General features: G+C 43.0%; 1 protein-coding gene across 8 annotated transcripts in view; it reads left to right on the top strand.

The window, feature by feature from the left end:
* yrk (Yes-related kinase) overlaps positions 1–12,716 on the top strand; it is a 294,154-nt gene that overhangs the window by 261,668 nt on the left and 19,770 nt on the right. For 6 of the 8 annotated variants that reach the window (XM_080211587.1, XM_080211585.1, XM_080211586.1 and 3 more), the window contains 4 exons: positions 1,310–1,408; positions 1,677–1,780; positions 5,664–5,813; positions 10,410–10,574. In XM_080211587.1, coding sequence (XP_080067713.1) covers positions 1,310–1,408; positions 1,677–1,780; positions 5,664–5,813; positions 10,410–10,574 — 518 coding nt within the window. Of the gene's footprint in view, positions 1–1,309; positions 1,409–1,676; positions 1,781–5,663; positions 5,814–10,409; positions 10,575–11,715; positions 11,872–12,716 lie in introns of all 8 variants that reach the window. The other 2 variants (XM_080211589.1, XM_080211582.1) reach the window with 2 other exon arrangements.

Genomic DNA, 12,716 nt, shown 5'->3' with positions numbered 1-12,716 from the left:
CCAAAGATAAAAGCAAAACACTGCGGATGTTGAAATCTGAAACAGAAACAGAAAATGCTGGAAAATCTCAGCAGGTCTGACAGACCCTGTGGAGAGAGAACAGAGCCAATGTTTCAAATCTGGAAGACCTTTTGTCAGAGCTCTGATGACGGGTCATCCAGACTCAAAACATTTGCCGGAATTTTACCACCACGCCCATCCCGGGCAGGTATGGCTTGGAGAACGGAATTCTTGTTGGCCTCCGGCAGGATTTTACGAGCCTCGCCCGAGCCATTATCTCCAATCTCTCTCCACAGATGCTGTCAGACCTGCTGAGATTTTTCAGCAATTTCTGTAATTGTGTTTGTTTCTGCTTCTGTTTTTGTTTAGAGAATTCCAAAGATTTACAACAGAGTGAAGAAATTTCTCCTCCTCTCAGATCTAAATGATTGTCCCTTTATCTGGCGGCTCACTGCTCCCTCGGGTATTTATCTAAGTTCAAGAGTTAATTCCGACCCAAAACATTTAGTCCAGTAAATTTAAAAAACACATTTTTTGAAAAAAAGAAACACTTGCATTTTATAAAGCACTTGGTATGACTGGCTGTAAAGCTCTTTGAGGCAATGAGATTCTTTGAGGTGTAGTCATGGTTGTAAAATCAGTCAGTTTGTGCACAGTAAGCTTCCACACCGATACTGAGCAACTAATCTGGTTTCGTGATGTCGATTTGAGGGATAACTCCACTCCTCTTCTTGAAGTAGCACCGTGGGATCTTTTCCATCGCGCTGTGTGTGCAGATGACCCCTCAGTTTAACTCCATCTTAAAGAGGATTTCTCTGAAGTTGCAGCACTCCCTCAGCACTGCACTAGAGTGTGAACCTTGATTTTGTGTTCTGTTGGACTTTAAGGGGAGCCGATGGCCTAGTAGTGTCATCGCTAGATGATTAATCCAGAAACTCAGCTAATGTTCTGGGGACCAGGGTTCAAATCCCACTATGGCAGCTGGTGGAATTTGAATTCAATAAAAAATATCTGGAACTGAGAATCTATTGATGACTATGAAAGTGTTGCCGATTGTCGGGAAAAACCCATCTGGTTCACTAATGTCCTTTAGGGAAGGAAATTTGCCGTCCTTACCCAGCCTGGCCTACATGTGACTCCAGAGTCACAGCAATGTGGTTGACCCTCAACTGCCCTCGGGCAACTAGGGATGGGCAATAAATACTGGCCCAGCTGGTGGTGCCCATGACCAATGAATGAATTTAAAAAATCATGTCTGTGATTCAGTTAAAAAGAATAATATATTCACCACATCTGTTCTGTTTTTCAGAGAAGGAGATTGGTGGGAAGCTCGATCATTGACAACTGGGAAAACGGGATATGTCCCCAGTAATTATGTGGCTCCAGTCGACTCTATCCAAGCAGAGGAGTACGTTACTAAATCATGTTCTGGCAGTTTATGGAATGACCATAACAGATGGCAATAAATGTTTACAACTTTTTAATGTGGTTTGCACAGCCGTTTGAACTTTGTCTTCTATTTAATTTCTGCCTCTTTAGCTGATAATGGAAGTGCTTCTCATCATATACTTGCCATTAACAATCACTCGCAGGACAATAAATTCTTGGTGACCCCAGCATGAGGAGGATTTAACATTATTATTATTATTTTTTTCCTACTTATATCCTTCGTGCAGATGGTACTTTGGAAAGATGGGCCGGAAAGATGCAGAGAGAATGTTGCTGTGTCTGGGAAACCCGCGAGGAACCTTCCTGATTCGAGAAAGTGAAACCACCAAAGGTAAGCCAATCCCCTCACCAGGACAGGAGAGTCCCACCACCCAACGCCATCCACGTTTCGAAGGATTCACAAACTCGAGACTGCAACACAGTCACCTGACTCAAAGTCAAATTACTGCCAAATCGGAGATTAGAATGGAAACTGCTCGAAACGCTCAGCTGGCCTCCGCAGAGAGAGAGCAAAGCAGAGGGTGGGAGTTACTGGTCCTGCCAAAGCCAATGAACTTTTGGCTGCCCCGCTGCATCCAATACAGTGAGGTCCGGGCCACAGGTTCAGATCGATGACCCTTCCGCGGCTCTGATGAAAAATCATCAGTCTGAAATGTTAACTCCGTTTCTCTCCCCAAGGATGCTGACTGACCTGCCGAGTGTTCCAGCATTTTCTATTTTTATTTCAATGTTACTGAATTCACCTTCTAACTGAGTATTTGCATTGCATTTACCAAACCAAGCTGCTATTATGTAGATCCTTTAAAATAGTAAAACATCCTTAAGACATTTCTGTGAGTGATATGAAGTAGTATTTGATACTGAACCTGGTAACAGGCAATGTTAGGGCAAATGACATATGAACATATATGAGTTAAGAGCAGGAGTCGGCCACAAGGCCCCTCGAGCGTGTTCTACATTCAATAAAATCATGGCTGATCTGATTGTAATGTCAGCTTCACATTCCTGCCTTTGGTTCCCTTGTTTATCAAGAATCTATCTCGCTCTGCCTGAAAAATATTCAAAGACTCTGCTTCCACTGCCTTTTGAGAAAGAGAATTCGAAAGACCCACACCCTCTGAGAGAAAAAAATTATCCTCATCTCTTTCTTAAATGTATAACCCTTATTTTTAAACAGTAAGCCCTAGCTCGAGATAATCCATCAAGAGGAAATGTCCTCTCCACATCCACTCTGTCAAGGTCCCTCAGGATCTTAAAGGTTTTAGAATACAGAAAAGTACAGCACAGGAACAGGCCCTTCAGCCCTCCAAGACTGTGCCGATCGTGATGCCCCAACTAAGCTAAAAACAAAACCTTTTGCCCTTACTCGGTCTGTATCCTCTATTCTCTTCCTATTCATGCACCCATCCAGATGCCCCTTAAATGTTGCTAATGTGCCTGCTTCCCCCACCTCCTCTGACAGCGTGTCTTGAACCCACCACTCTCTGTGTGAAAAACTTCCTCCGCGCATCTCCCTTAAACTCTCCCCCTCTCACCTTGAACCTGTGATCCCTTTTAATTCACACTCGTATTCTGGGAAAAAAGCCTCTGACTCTCTGACCTGTCTATACCTCTCATAATTATGTAGACCTCTCTCGGGTGTCCCCTCAGCGTCCATCTTTTCAGTGAAACAAACCTAGTTTATTCAGCCTCTCCTCATAGCCGATGCCCTCGAGACCAGGCAACATCCTGATGAACCTTTTTGCACTTTCTCCAAAGCTTCTATGTCTTTCTGGTAGTGTGGTGACCAGAACTGCACACAGTACTCCAAATGCAGCCTTACCAAGTTTTTATAAAGCTGCAACATGATTTCCCAACTCTTGTAATCAGTGCCCCGGCTGATGAAGGTGGGCATACCATGTGCCTTCTTAATCACCTTGGCCACCTGTGTTGCCACTTTTAGGGAATTGTGGACCGGTACGCCCAGATCCCTCTGTATGTTAATGTTCTGAAAAGTTCTGCCATTTACAGTAGAATTCACACCTAAATGTGATTCTCCAAAATGTATCACCTCGCATTTGTCTGGATTAAACTCCATCTGCCATTTCTGTGCCCAAGTCTCCAATCTATCCATATCTTGTATCCTCTGACAATCCCCGGCACTATCGATAATTCCACCAATCTTCATGTCATCCCCAAATTTGCTAATCAGCCCATCCACATTTTCCTCCAGATCATTTATATATACTACAAACAACAGAGGTCCCAGCACTGATCCCTGTGGAACACCACTAGCTACAGATCTCCATTCTGGAATACACTCTTCCACCGCTACCCGCTACCTTCTATGACCAAGCCAGTTCTGTATCCAAGTAGCCAACCTACCCGAGTTCAGTTTTTCCACCAGTCTGCCATGTGAGACCTTGTCAAACGCCTTACTAAAGTCCATATAAACTACATCTACTGTCCTTCCCTCATCAAATATCTCTGTCACCTCTTCAAAAAACTGGTATTTTTTACTCTGGGACTGGAACCAAATGCATTCCAACAATGAGGTGAAAATATCCTTCCAATGGCCTGGCATCAGATGGATTTATGTCATTTCATTCCGATTCCTAATGGGCAAACGTCAACAGTACAAAACTGCACCTTTGGGATATTTGGGAGATTTCCCTGTGTTCAGGGTGTTATGCAAATGCAGGTTGTTGCTACGGTCCATGGGAGCGATTTTGAGCCCGTACTCTGTGGGAATGACAACGTGAACTCAAAATCCGAGGAACGTGATTTGTGCCACTGAGTTTCCGAGTTCCGATCTTACCAGCCTCTCACCAGTGGAGGAATGTGAAACTTGCAGAACCGCAGGAAGCTCATTTTAATACATTAGCATGTCATTAGCGAGCACTCTCCTGGGATGCCCCCCACACACCGCCCCCACCTCCTCCCCCCATCCCCTGCCTGATATTCAGCTGCACCATTTACAACAGATTAATCCAGACATGAACCTATCGTGTGGGTCTCCTCAGAGTCGTAAAGGTGCATAGCCCCCGGGGGAGAGGGCCATGAGCAGGCAGTGGCCTGGCAGTGCCCCCTAGCACTGCCCCTTGGCACAAACTGGCACAATATGCCAATCTAGCAGTGCCAACCTGTGCTGAGGAGCAGGCCCCAATGGGAGCCTCATGGTGGGGGACTGGGGTTTCATTAAGATGTAGTGGTGGTGGCCAGGAGCAGGTGGAGGGGCTGGGGATGCTGGCCGTTTGTGGGGGGTGGGTGGCAATGATTGTGGGGGGCCGGGTGAGGCAAAGGACCTGATGATTTGGTGGAGGGGGGATTGGGGGGCGGGGTGGGGAGGCAGGAGAAGGGGTCAATGATCTGGGGAGGGAAGTCCCTGAGACCCCCTTGGTTTGGGAGGAGGGAGATCCTATGATTGGGCTTCAGTGCAGCCGGGCTTTGCTGGTGTGTTGAGGCACCCCCCGCTACCCCAGCCCCGTATGACAGCATGTAACATGTCCCTTTATTACTTTTTGGCAAGAGTGTGATAAGATATGGAGAAAAACACGGCCAATGAAAATAAGACTCTGCCATTTTTTGGTGGGGTTTCATCCTCTCTTTGAGATCACTAATTATTATTCAAAAGATTCAAAATTATTATTCAAAGTCTAAATTTAACAGGGTCAGCTGGAGAGAGTTCCCTTTAAATTCCCTTAAACAGTCTCACTAATACCCAGTTTTTCATTATCCTCTCTTTGAGATCACTAATTATTATTCAAAAGAGGATAATGAAAAACTGGGTATTAGCGAGATTGTTTAAGGGAATTTAAAGGGAACTCTCTCCAGCTGACCCTGTTAAATTTGGACTCCCCAGTGTTGATGGGGCTGGAGATAGAGAGAGTTTCCCCTGGGACGGCCACCCCACAATGTAATGAAGTTGGGACTGAACGCTGTAGACTGGGAGGGGTGAGGGTGGGAAGCCTGCCTCACGTGAGATTGTTTTTGCATGGTGTATAAACCACCCCTGGACAGGAATCATTAATGGAGATTGGACAGCCAACAGTTCCCATACTGAATCTTCCCTGTCACTCATACAGCTCGAATGGTTAAATTAAATTCTGAAATGAAAGACTGGTGTCACGGTGAGAATATCATCCATTGTCGCTCACTGAGATGGAGCAATGGTAATTTATAATGGTGCCATGCTTAGAGGCGCTTACTTACAGCGGCTTCCCCTGTGTGCCTAGGTGCCTACTCCTTATCCATCCGGGATTGGGACGAGGCAAAAGGAGACCATGTGAAACATTATAAGATTCGGAAACTGGATAACGGTGGGTATTATATCACGACAAGAGCCCAGTTTGAAACTGTACAGCAGCTGGTCCATCATTACACAGGTATGTGCAAAGCATGAATGAGATCTTTGGAAAAAGACAGCAGCATTTGAAAAGGGCTGGTGATTATTACTAAAAATAAGCTGGCATAATTCATCAGACCAGCGTGCTGGGCGTGTAGGCCTGGATTTTCACCCAGTCAGGATGATGAATCGATCAAAATGGCAGGTGGGTCCGGATTCCAGGATTCTCCACCCCATTCCCAGGCTTTCTGATTTTCGGCAATGTTTTTAATGGGCGCAGGCTGGTCCTTGTCAGACACCCCCACACCTGGCACTCCCGACCTGGCAAGCTCTCTTGCCGAGGTAGGCATGTCCTACTCATCCGCAACTTTCATGGGATTGGGCCGGATTTGTTGGGCTCTGCCTCAGTTTTCTGTCTCCAAACTTTTCACGTGTTGGCTTCCACCCCTGGCAATGAAAATCCCACCTTTTGTGGGTCCTTGTTCCTGAGCTAGCCAGGAATTTACCCAACTCTCTTAACCTGCCTCGAGGGTGAAAGTTCAGACCTCACTAAATTACTGAGGAACGGTCTCTATATAAGCTAAACTAAAATATAATTATTAATTAAACATAAAACATAAAATAAAATTAGTTTTAGACCCAAAAACACATTGAACAATATTTTTCCATCTATTTTATATTTACATTTATAACTTTGTTTATGTGTTGTTAATATATCCGCGAAATATCTGTAATATGTTTGTAATTATATATCTGTAAGATTTGAGGCAGTGGAAAGTTTGTGGCTGAATAATTAAGGAGTGCAATTAAATTACATCCTGATATGAAGAATTGAGCTGGGTATGTTTGGCCAATAAACTGCCTAATTTTGTCGAGTTAATGTGTTTGTATTGTGATTGAATATTCGTGTTAGCTTCTTAAGTATTTCCTGTCCAAAGAAAATTTGGCGGTCAATTTTCTGCTTCACATGATCTTGTGCTTCCGCAAGTTCTGAGTAAACAGCATTTGGCTAAATGTTAAGTGTTAAATACACCTGCTTCAGCTGTTCAGAGTGTGCTTTATACTTTATTCTGAGATTGAAGGTATATTTTCCTGCTCCAACTCCTGGGACTAATGTGCAAGGGTTAGAACCATAGAACTGTACAGTGCAGAAGGAGGCCATTCAGTCCATCGAATCTGCACCAAACACAGTCCCACCCAGGCCCTATCCCCATAACCCCCTACATTTACCCTCGCTAATCCCCCTGACAATAAGGGGCAATTTAGCACGGCCAATCCACCTAACCTGCACATCTTTGGACTGTGGGAGGAAAGCGAGCACCCCGGAGGAAACCCACGCAGACACAGGAAGAATGTGCAGACTCCGCACAGACAGTGATCCAAGCTGTGAATCAAACCTGGGTGGCTGATGCTGTGAGACAGCAGTGCTAACCACTGTGCCACCTGGGCTAGCGTATTGAGTATAGGAATTCAGGTGGGAGAGTGGTGGCGGGTGAGTAGGGGAGCCAGCCAAATTTATGTCCATTCATTGAAATGGAAGGAAGGACAATCGGCCTTCCCACTTGGACCACCATTGTTCCATACCAAACCTTACATCCAGTACACCCAGGAGATCAACTGCCCCAGTGCCAGGCCCAGGGAAATATACCTTTGTGTATCTAATGTGTTGCATCTCTGATCTAGTCAAATACCTTAAAGTAGGTCTAAATTATATTTACAGCTCTTAGTATGTACTTTGAGTCTAGTTCAATGCACTTCCATTGGATGGGTTAGTCTGTAATATTTTCGAAAATGAGTATTAATGGAATATCTGATGATATCTAACAATAAAGAAAATGGAATGTGTCCGCTAAAAATAATAATATTAGAACCTAAGATAATTCAGCAAAAAGGTGCAAGTCATATAATTCATTCCTTCCCCACTTGTGTTGGGTCACCCACATAGTTAAAACCACTTTAATAAACAAAATATGAAATAAGGTGCGATATATGTAAACCAGATTTTAACCGTATCTTGTAACAATCTAAAATCAAAACTCCCCTCATCAGACAGCGAGACCCACATCAGCTCAAACCAGTGAATCATCTGCACCCAAAGAGCAGAATGAAGATGGGTGTGGAGTGATTGATGTCTTCTTGACTTGTCCAATAACTGACAGCCTTCCACTTACTAGCTCCTCGACAACACAGGTCCTCTTTCCAAACTCCCAGTAGCACACTAAGCAGAGTGCCGCATTGCTATGTCACCTACTTTACAGTGTGAGATATTATTAGTGGGATTGCAGCATTGAGTGATCATGTAAAGACAGCATTGAGTCATTCTTAATGTACTCACCAGGAGGGAGAACATTGTGACATCCTGCTATTCTATCTGTCTTCTATCACTTACAGCTTCCACCAAATCGGTCATTAACTCCTCCATTGAAATAACAAAGAGTGAATTTGTATTTGTACACTCAGATTGGAAGCAATCATTTCGGGGTTGTGATGAATTAAAGCTGGTGTATGAATTCAATCTGACTTTATAGCATATTTAGTGAAGATGCACTGACATGATTCTCCACTATTATAATGATTCCAAAGGCCATTTCGCTGCAATTTATTTCCAAACTAATAAAATGTTCTACTTTCAAATATTCATGTTAGCTTCTAAAAGCTGTTTAATGTGTGGATCATTTTGCTGTGTGGAAAGGTTCAGTGCTGCTATTTACACTGCCAGACTTACAGATCGCAGCTATTAATGTAAGAGTGCAAACCTGAAGAAGAAATGGGGCGGCATTCTCCAACTGTTTGTACTAGCCAGATTTTCTAGACCCATTGCAGTGACCAGAGATTCCGCTGAGTGTCAAATTCTCCAACTTCACTTGCTACAGCAGCAGAGTGAGAGCAGCTGGAAATTCCAGCCCTGATGCTCCTACAAAGATATTTTAATTACCATTTTCGCTGACTGCTCCTGCCTTCTTGAATGTCTGTCGGATGTTTATATATATTGATGGTGAACGCTTAAAACAGAATTGTGTGTCAGTGTACCAATATAGATTCAGACACTGTAGCATTCTGCATGGAATTTTAAAAACAGGATTATTTTTGCTTATTGCCTTTGCGACTGTTCAGCTGACCTCAGTCTGTGTCTCTGTAATGCTGCTACTGGGGTGGGTTGCTCGAGTTTCAAGCATTATAACCAGATTGAATCCAGATTAAACCATTCTGGAAAGGTTTAGAAACTTTACTCGAGTCAGTTTTACTCTTCAATTAAAAAATAAGCTATGCCGAACAGATTGTTGTGTGTAAGCATTTGCCTCCTGACTTTCGGTTTGTACGGGAGATATCAGGCAAAACATTTCCCCATTGAGAACATGTTCATTAATTATCCCGTTCTCCTACCAATTGTGCAGTTCTCTCGATGTAAAGATTACTGATTTGTTGAATCTCTGGATTGGTAGAAGATGCACATTAGACAACATCAAACCCAAGGCTATTTGAAATTTCAAGTTAAATGTGACAATGAGTGCAATATAAGAGAGAGTTCCACTTGACAGTAAAGATATATTTGGATGTGATCAGAGGAAACATTTGTGGGTACGAAGCCACATTCTGGGAGTTAAAAGGAATATTTTGGATCAAGGTCAGCCCTGAAAGAGGAAAAACTCATGATTCCCATCACATAAAAATTATTGATGGAGGGAAATGGAATCTTGAAATAGAAAATGCAGAAATATTAACAAAGCATTCATTATGTATCTCACAAATCTGTAACAAACGTATTAAAATACATCAAGTCAATGGAAATAACACTCTACCCACACAACCCCCAGCACTAAAATAATTATGTTCAATTAGCTAACGACTGAGGAAGGATGTCCCTCTATATTAGAGAACATTGTATGAATACAGATGGAACATAATTACAAAAATATCTTCATACGATGTGATGCGGTATCGTTGTATTTAAAGCTTCAATTTTTCTGAATTCTGTTGGCAAAATGGACAAATAGTTTATAGGACTTTGAACAATCGGTGAGTGGAGATGATGACTGTGTCTGCAGTTTGCCATTCTTCAGCCGACCACTTTGTATTCCTCGGAAGTATAATGATGGCAGGCAGGGAGGCAAGGATGTTAAAAGGGACATATATTTCATTCAAGTTTTCTGCAAAATGTGATTACTTTTACACCCTACAAGTTCTAAAATGTGATCAATTTCAATGGGTTAACTGGCAGTAAAATCCTGAGTTGTGCCCTCATAATTCTTGCTGTGATGGCGAGACATTAAGAAAGGACTGGACATTCAGTAACTGCCCCTTTTTAATACTGTATACTTAATATCTGTATATTTACACTGGGCAGGCTAATGCTTGCCCTTAATTCACTTAGTGGAACTGTTCTAAATCCAGTTAAAATTTTTGGGATTTAAACCATCTTAACAATTGCAAGACATCAGAGTAATTCTAGGTAAAACACTGCGAGATTGATTACAAAGAAGGCAGCATTATCTGTTCTGCTTTGGTGAAGCCATGTCATTGTGCATTGCTGGAACTGTTACTGTGTTTGGTGTCGGTTGCTGGTGTCTCACCATTAACTCTCTTGTCTGCTTTTCTTGCTTTTCTCTCCTGCGTGCCTGGCGTGTCCTGGTCACAGAACGAGCTGCGGGCCTCTGCTGTCGTTTGGTGGTGCCGTGTCACAAAGGGATGCCGAAGTTGGCAGACCTTTCGGTCAAAACCAAAGATGTGTGGGAAATACCTCGGGAGTCCTTGCAGTTGATCAAGAAGCTTGGCAATGGGCAGTTTGGGGAAGTGTGGATGGGTAGGAACTATCACGGCAGGAGTTGGGACTTGCAGCAACATGCAGTGACATATAGTACCCTAAATGGGTATTTATAATTGGATTTCATGTAGCTAACACAAGAGATGTGACTTACATGGAAGGATTGGCAATCTATTGGAAATAACATATTATTCTCCTGAAATTGAGTAAAACTGTCGATTTGAGTATTTGGAACTGCAGAGCTGATTTGACCTTTGATAGAATGACACAAATTAAAACAGAGAAGGAGATAATTTCAGCCAATTGTTTGTGGTGACATAACTCCTTAATTTGGAATTATCTACTCTAAATCCATTTCCCTGCCCAATGTGCCATATCCTTTTTTATTATCTTTTCTCAAATATTTATCCAACTCCCATTTTAAAAAAAAGACTCTGTCCCCCAATTTGACAGCCATCTGCGGTCAGCTATGTTGGGGGGGAGGCTGTGACACGGTGATAATGTTACTGGACTGGTAATCCATTGGCACACAGGTTCAAATCTCACCATGGCAACCAGCGGAATTTGAATTCGATTAATAAAAACCTGGAATTGAAAAGCTGGTCTCACTTATGGTGGCTACAATAAACCATTGTCGATTGCTGTAAACCCATCTGGTTCACCAACTCACGTTTGGGAAAAGAAATCTGCCACCCTTAACTGATCTGGCCTACAAGTGACTCCAGACCCAGGAATGTGCTTGATTCTTAAAAGCGCTGTAAAGTGGCCCATTGACATGGTCTTCTGATGAAGCTTGTTTATTATATCTTTTCTGATATATAATCCTCCAAATGGAAGCTCTGAAATTCATAATATTTATGGTGAATTCATGGCCCTTGCAAATTCCTGAGAAGTGTTTTGTTCATTTGATTGCTGTGCCTCACCAGCAGGGAAGCCAGTCCCCTGTACAATCTTTAACACGAGGCTGTAGATGAAACTCCTGCTTGCACACAGATGGTTCCTTTTAGTCTCAAACCCATTATCACTTGCAAACTGGCTCACACTTCCACTGGAGTGAGTAAAGCAAGAATAATCTGTTAACCAAAAGATGCCAATGGCAGCTGCACCGTTGCAAGTCCTGTAGGTATTAATGCATGTGAACCTGTTTACATCATCCCTCCATTGCATCCGTTCCCTACAGATCATACTGACGGTTTGTGCCGTGTGTTAACCAAGGCCTGTCCGGGTGAGGCACCACAGACTCTGGGATTGGGTAAAGATGCGTGGGAGATAAACCGGAAGTCCCTGGCTTTGAACAAAAGGCTTGGTCAGGGATGTTTTGGAGATGTGTATATGGGTAAGGTGAAGAATCATTTTCCTGCTATTTTCTTTAAACAAAGACCCAGGAAGCGGTCAGAGTTTCCAAGCAGCAGTCGGTGATACTGTTCATAGGTCAAAACCAGATATTGTTGCCAAACCGTCAGTAATTGTTCACATTAATCTGTTAAACATTTCTTGCCTGCTATTTCCATCATTATGTTAACATTGACCTTTGTATCATAAACCACGGGATTAATCCTCTCCTACATCAGGTAGTTAGCAGTATGTAGATGTACATACATTCATCACATTCATTATCTACCTCTTATTAGGCTTAACTAACCTTCCATTTACACCAGAGTTTTGAAGTTATATTTTGGTCCAAAATACAGTAACTTGAAGTAGCCAAGGCATTAAATTAAATCCTTACTTTATAAAGTCACAAGGAACAGACAGTATGGCGACTCCTTGAGCTAATAACCAAAGAGCCTGAGGCAATGTAAATATTTATAAAATCATAGAATCTCTCCTGTGCAAAGGGAGGCCATTCGGCCCATTGAGTCTGCATTGACTCTGACAGAGCATCCCACTCAAGCCCTATCGTGTACATCCACAAATTTACCCTGCTAATTGCCCCAACCTATACATCTTGGGACACTAGCAATTTAGCATAGCCAATCCATCTAACCAGCACATCTTTGGACCATGGGATGAAACCGGAGCACCCGGAGGAAACCCACGCAGACATGAGGAGAATGTGCAGACTCTACACAGTGACCCAAGGCCGGAATTGAACCCAAGTCTCTGGTGCTGTGAGGTGGCAGTGCTAACCACCGTGCCACCGTATTCTGAGTTGATTCATCTTAACCAACAGAATGATAT

Source organism: Carcharhinus amblyrhynchos, chromosome 24 (genome assembly GCF_965287045.1).
Source record: "Carcharhinus amblyrhynchos chromosome 24, sCarAmb.v2.hapA, whole genome shotgun sequence".
Taxonomy (NCBI): Eukaryota; Metazoa; Chordata; class Chondrichthyes; order Carcharhiniformes; family Carcharhinidae; genus Carcharhinus; species Carcharhinus amblyrhynchos.
This window is presented reverse-complemented; position numbering and strand designations above follow the sequence as displayed.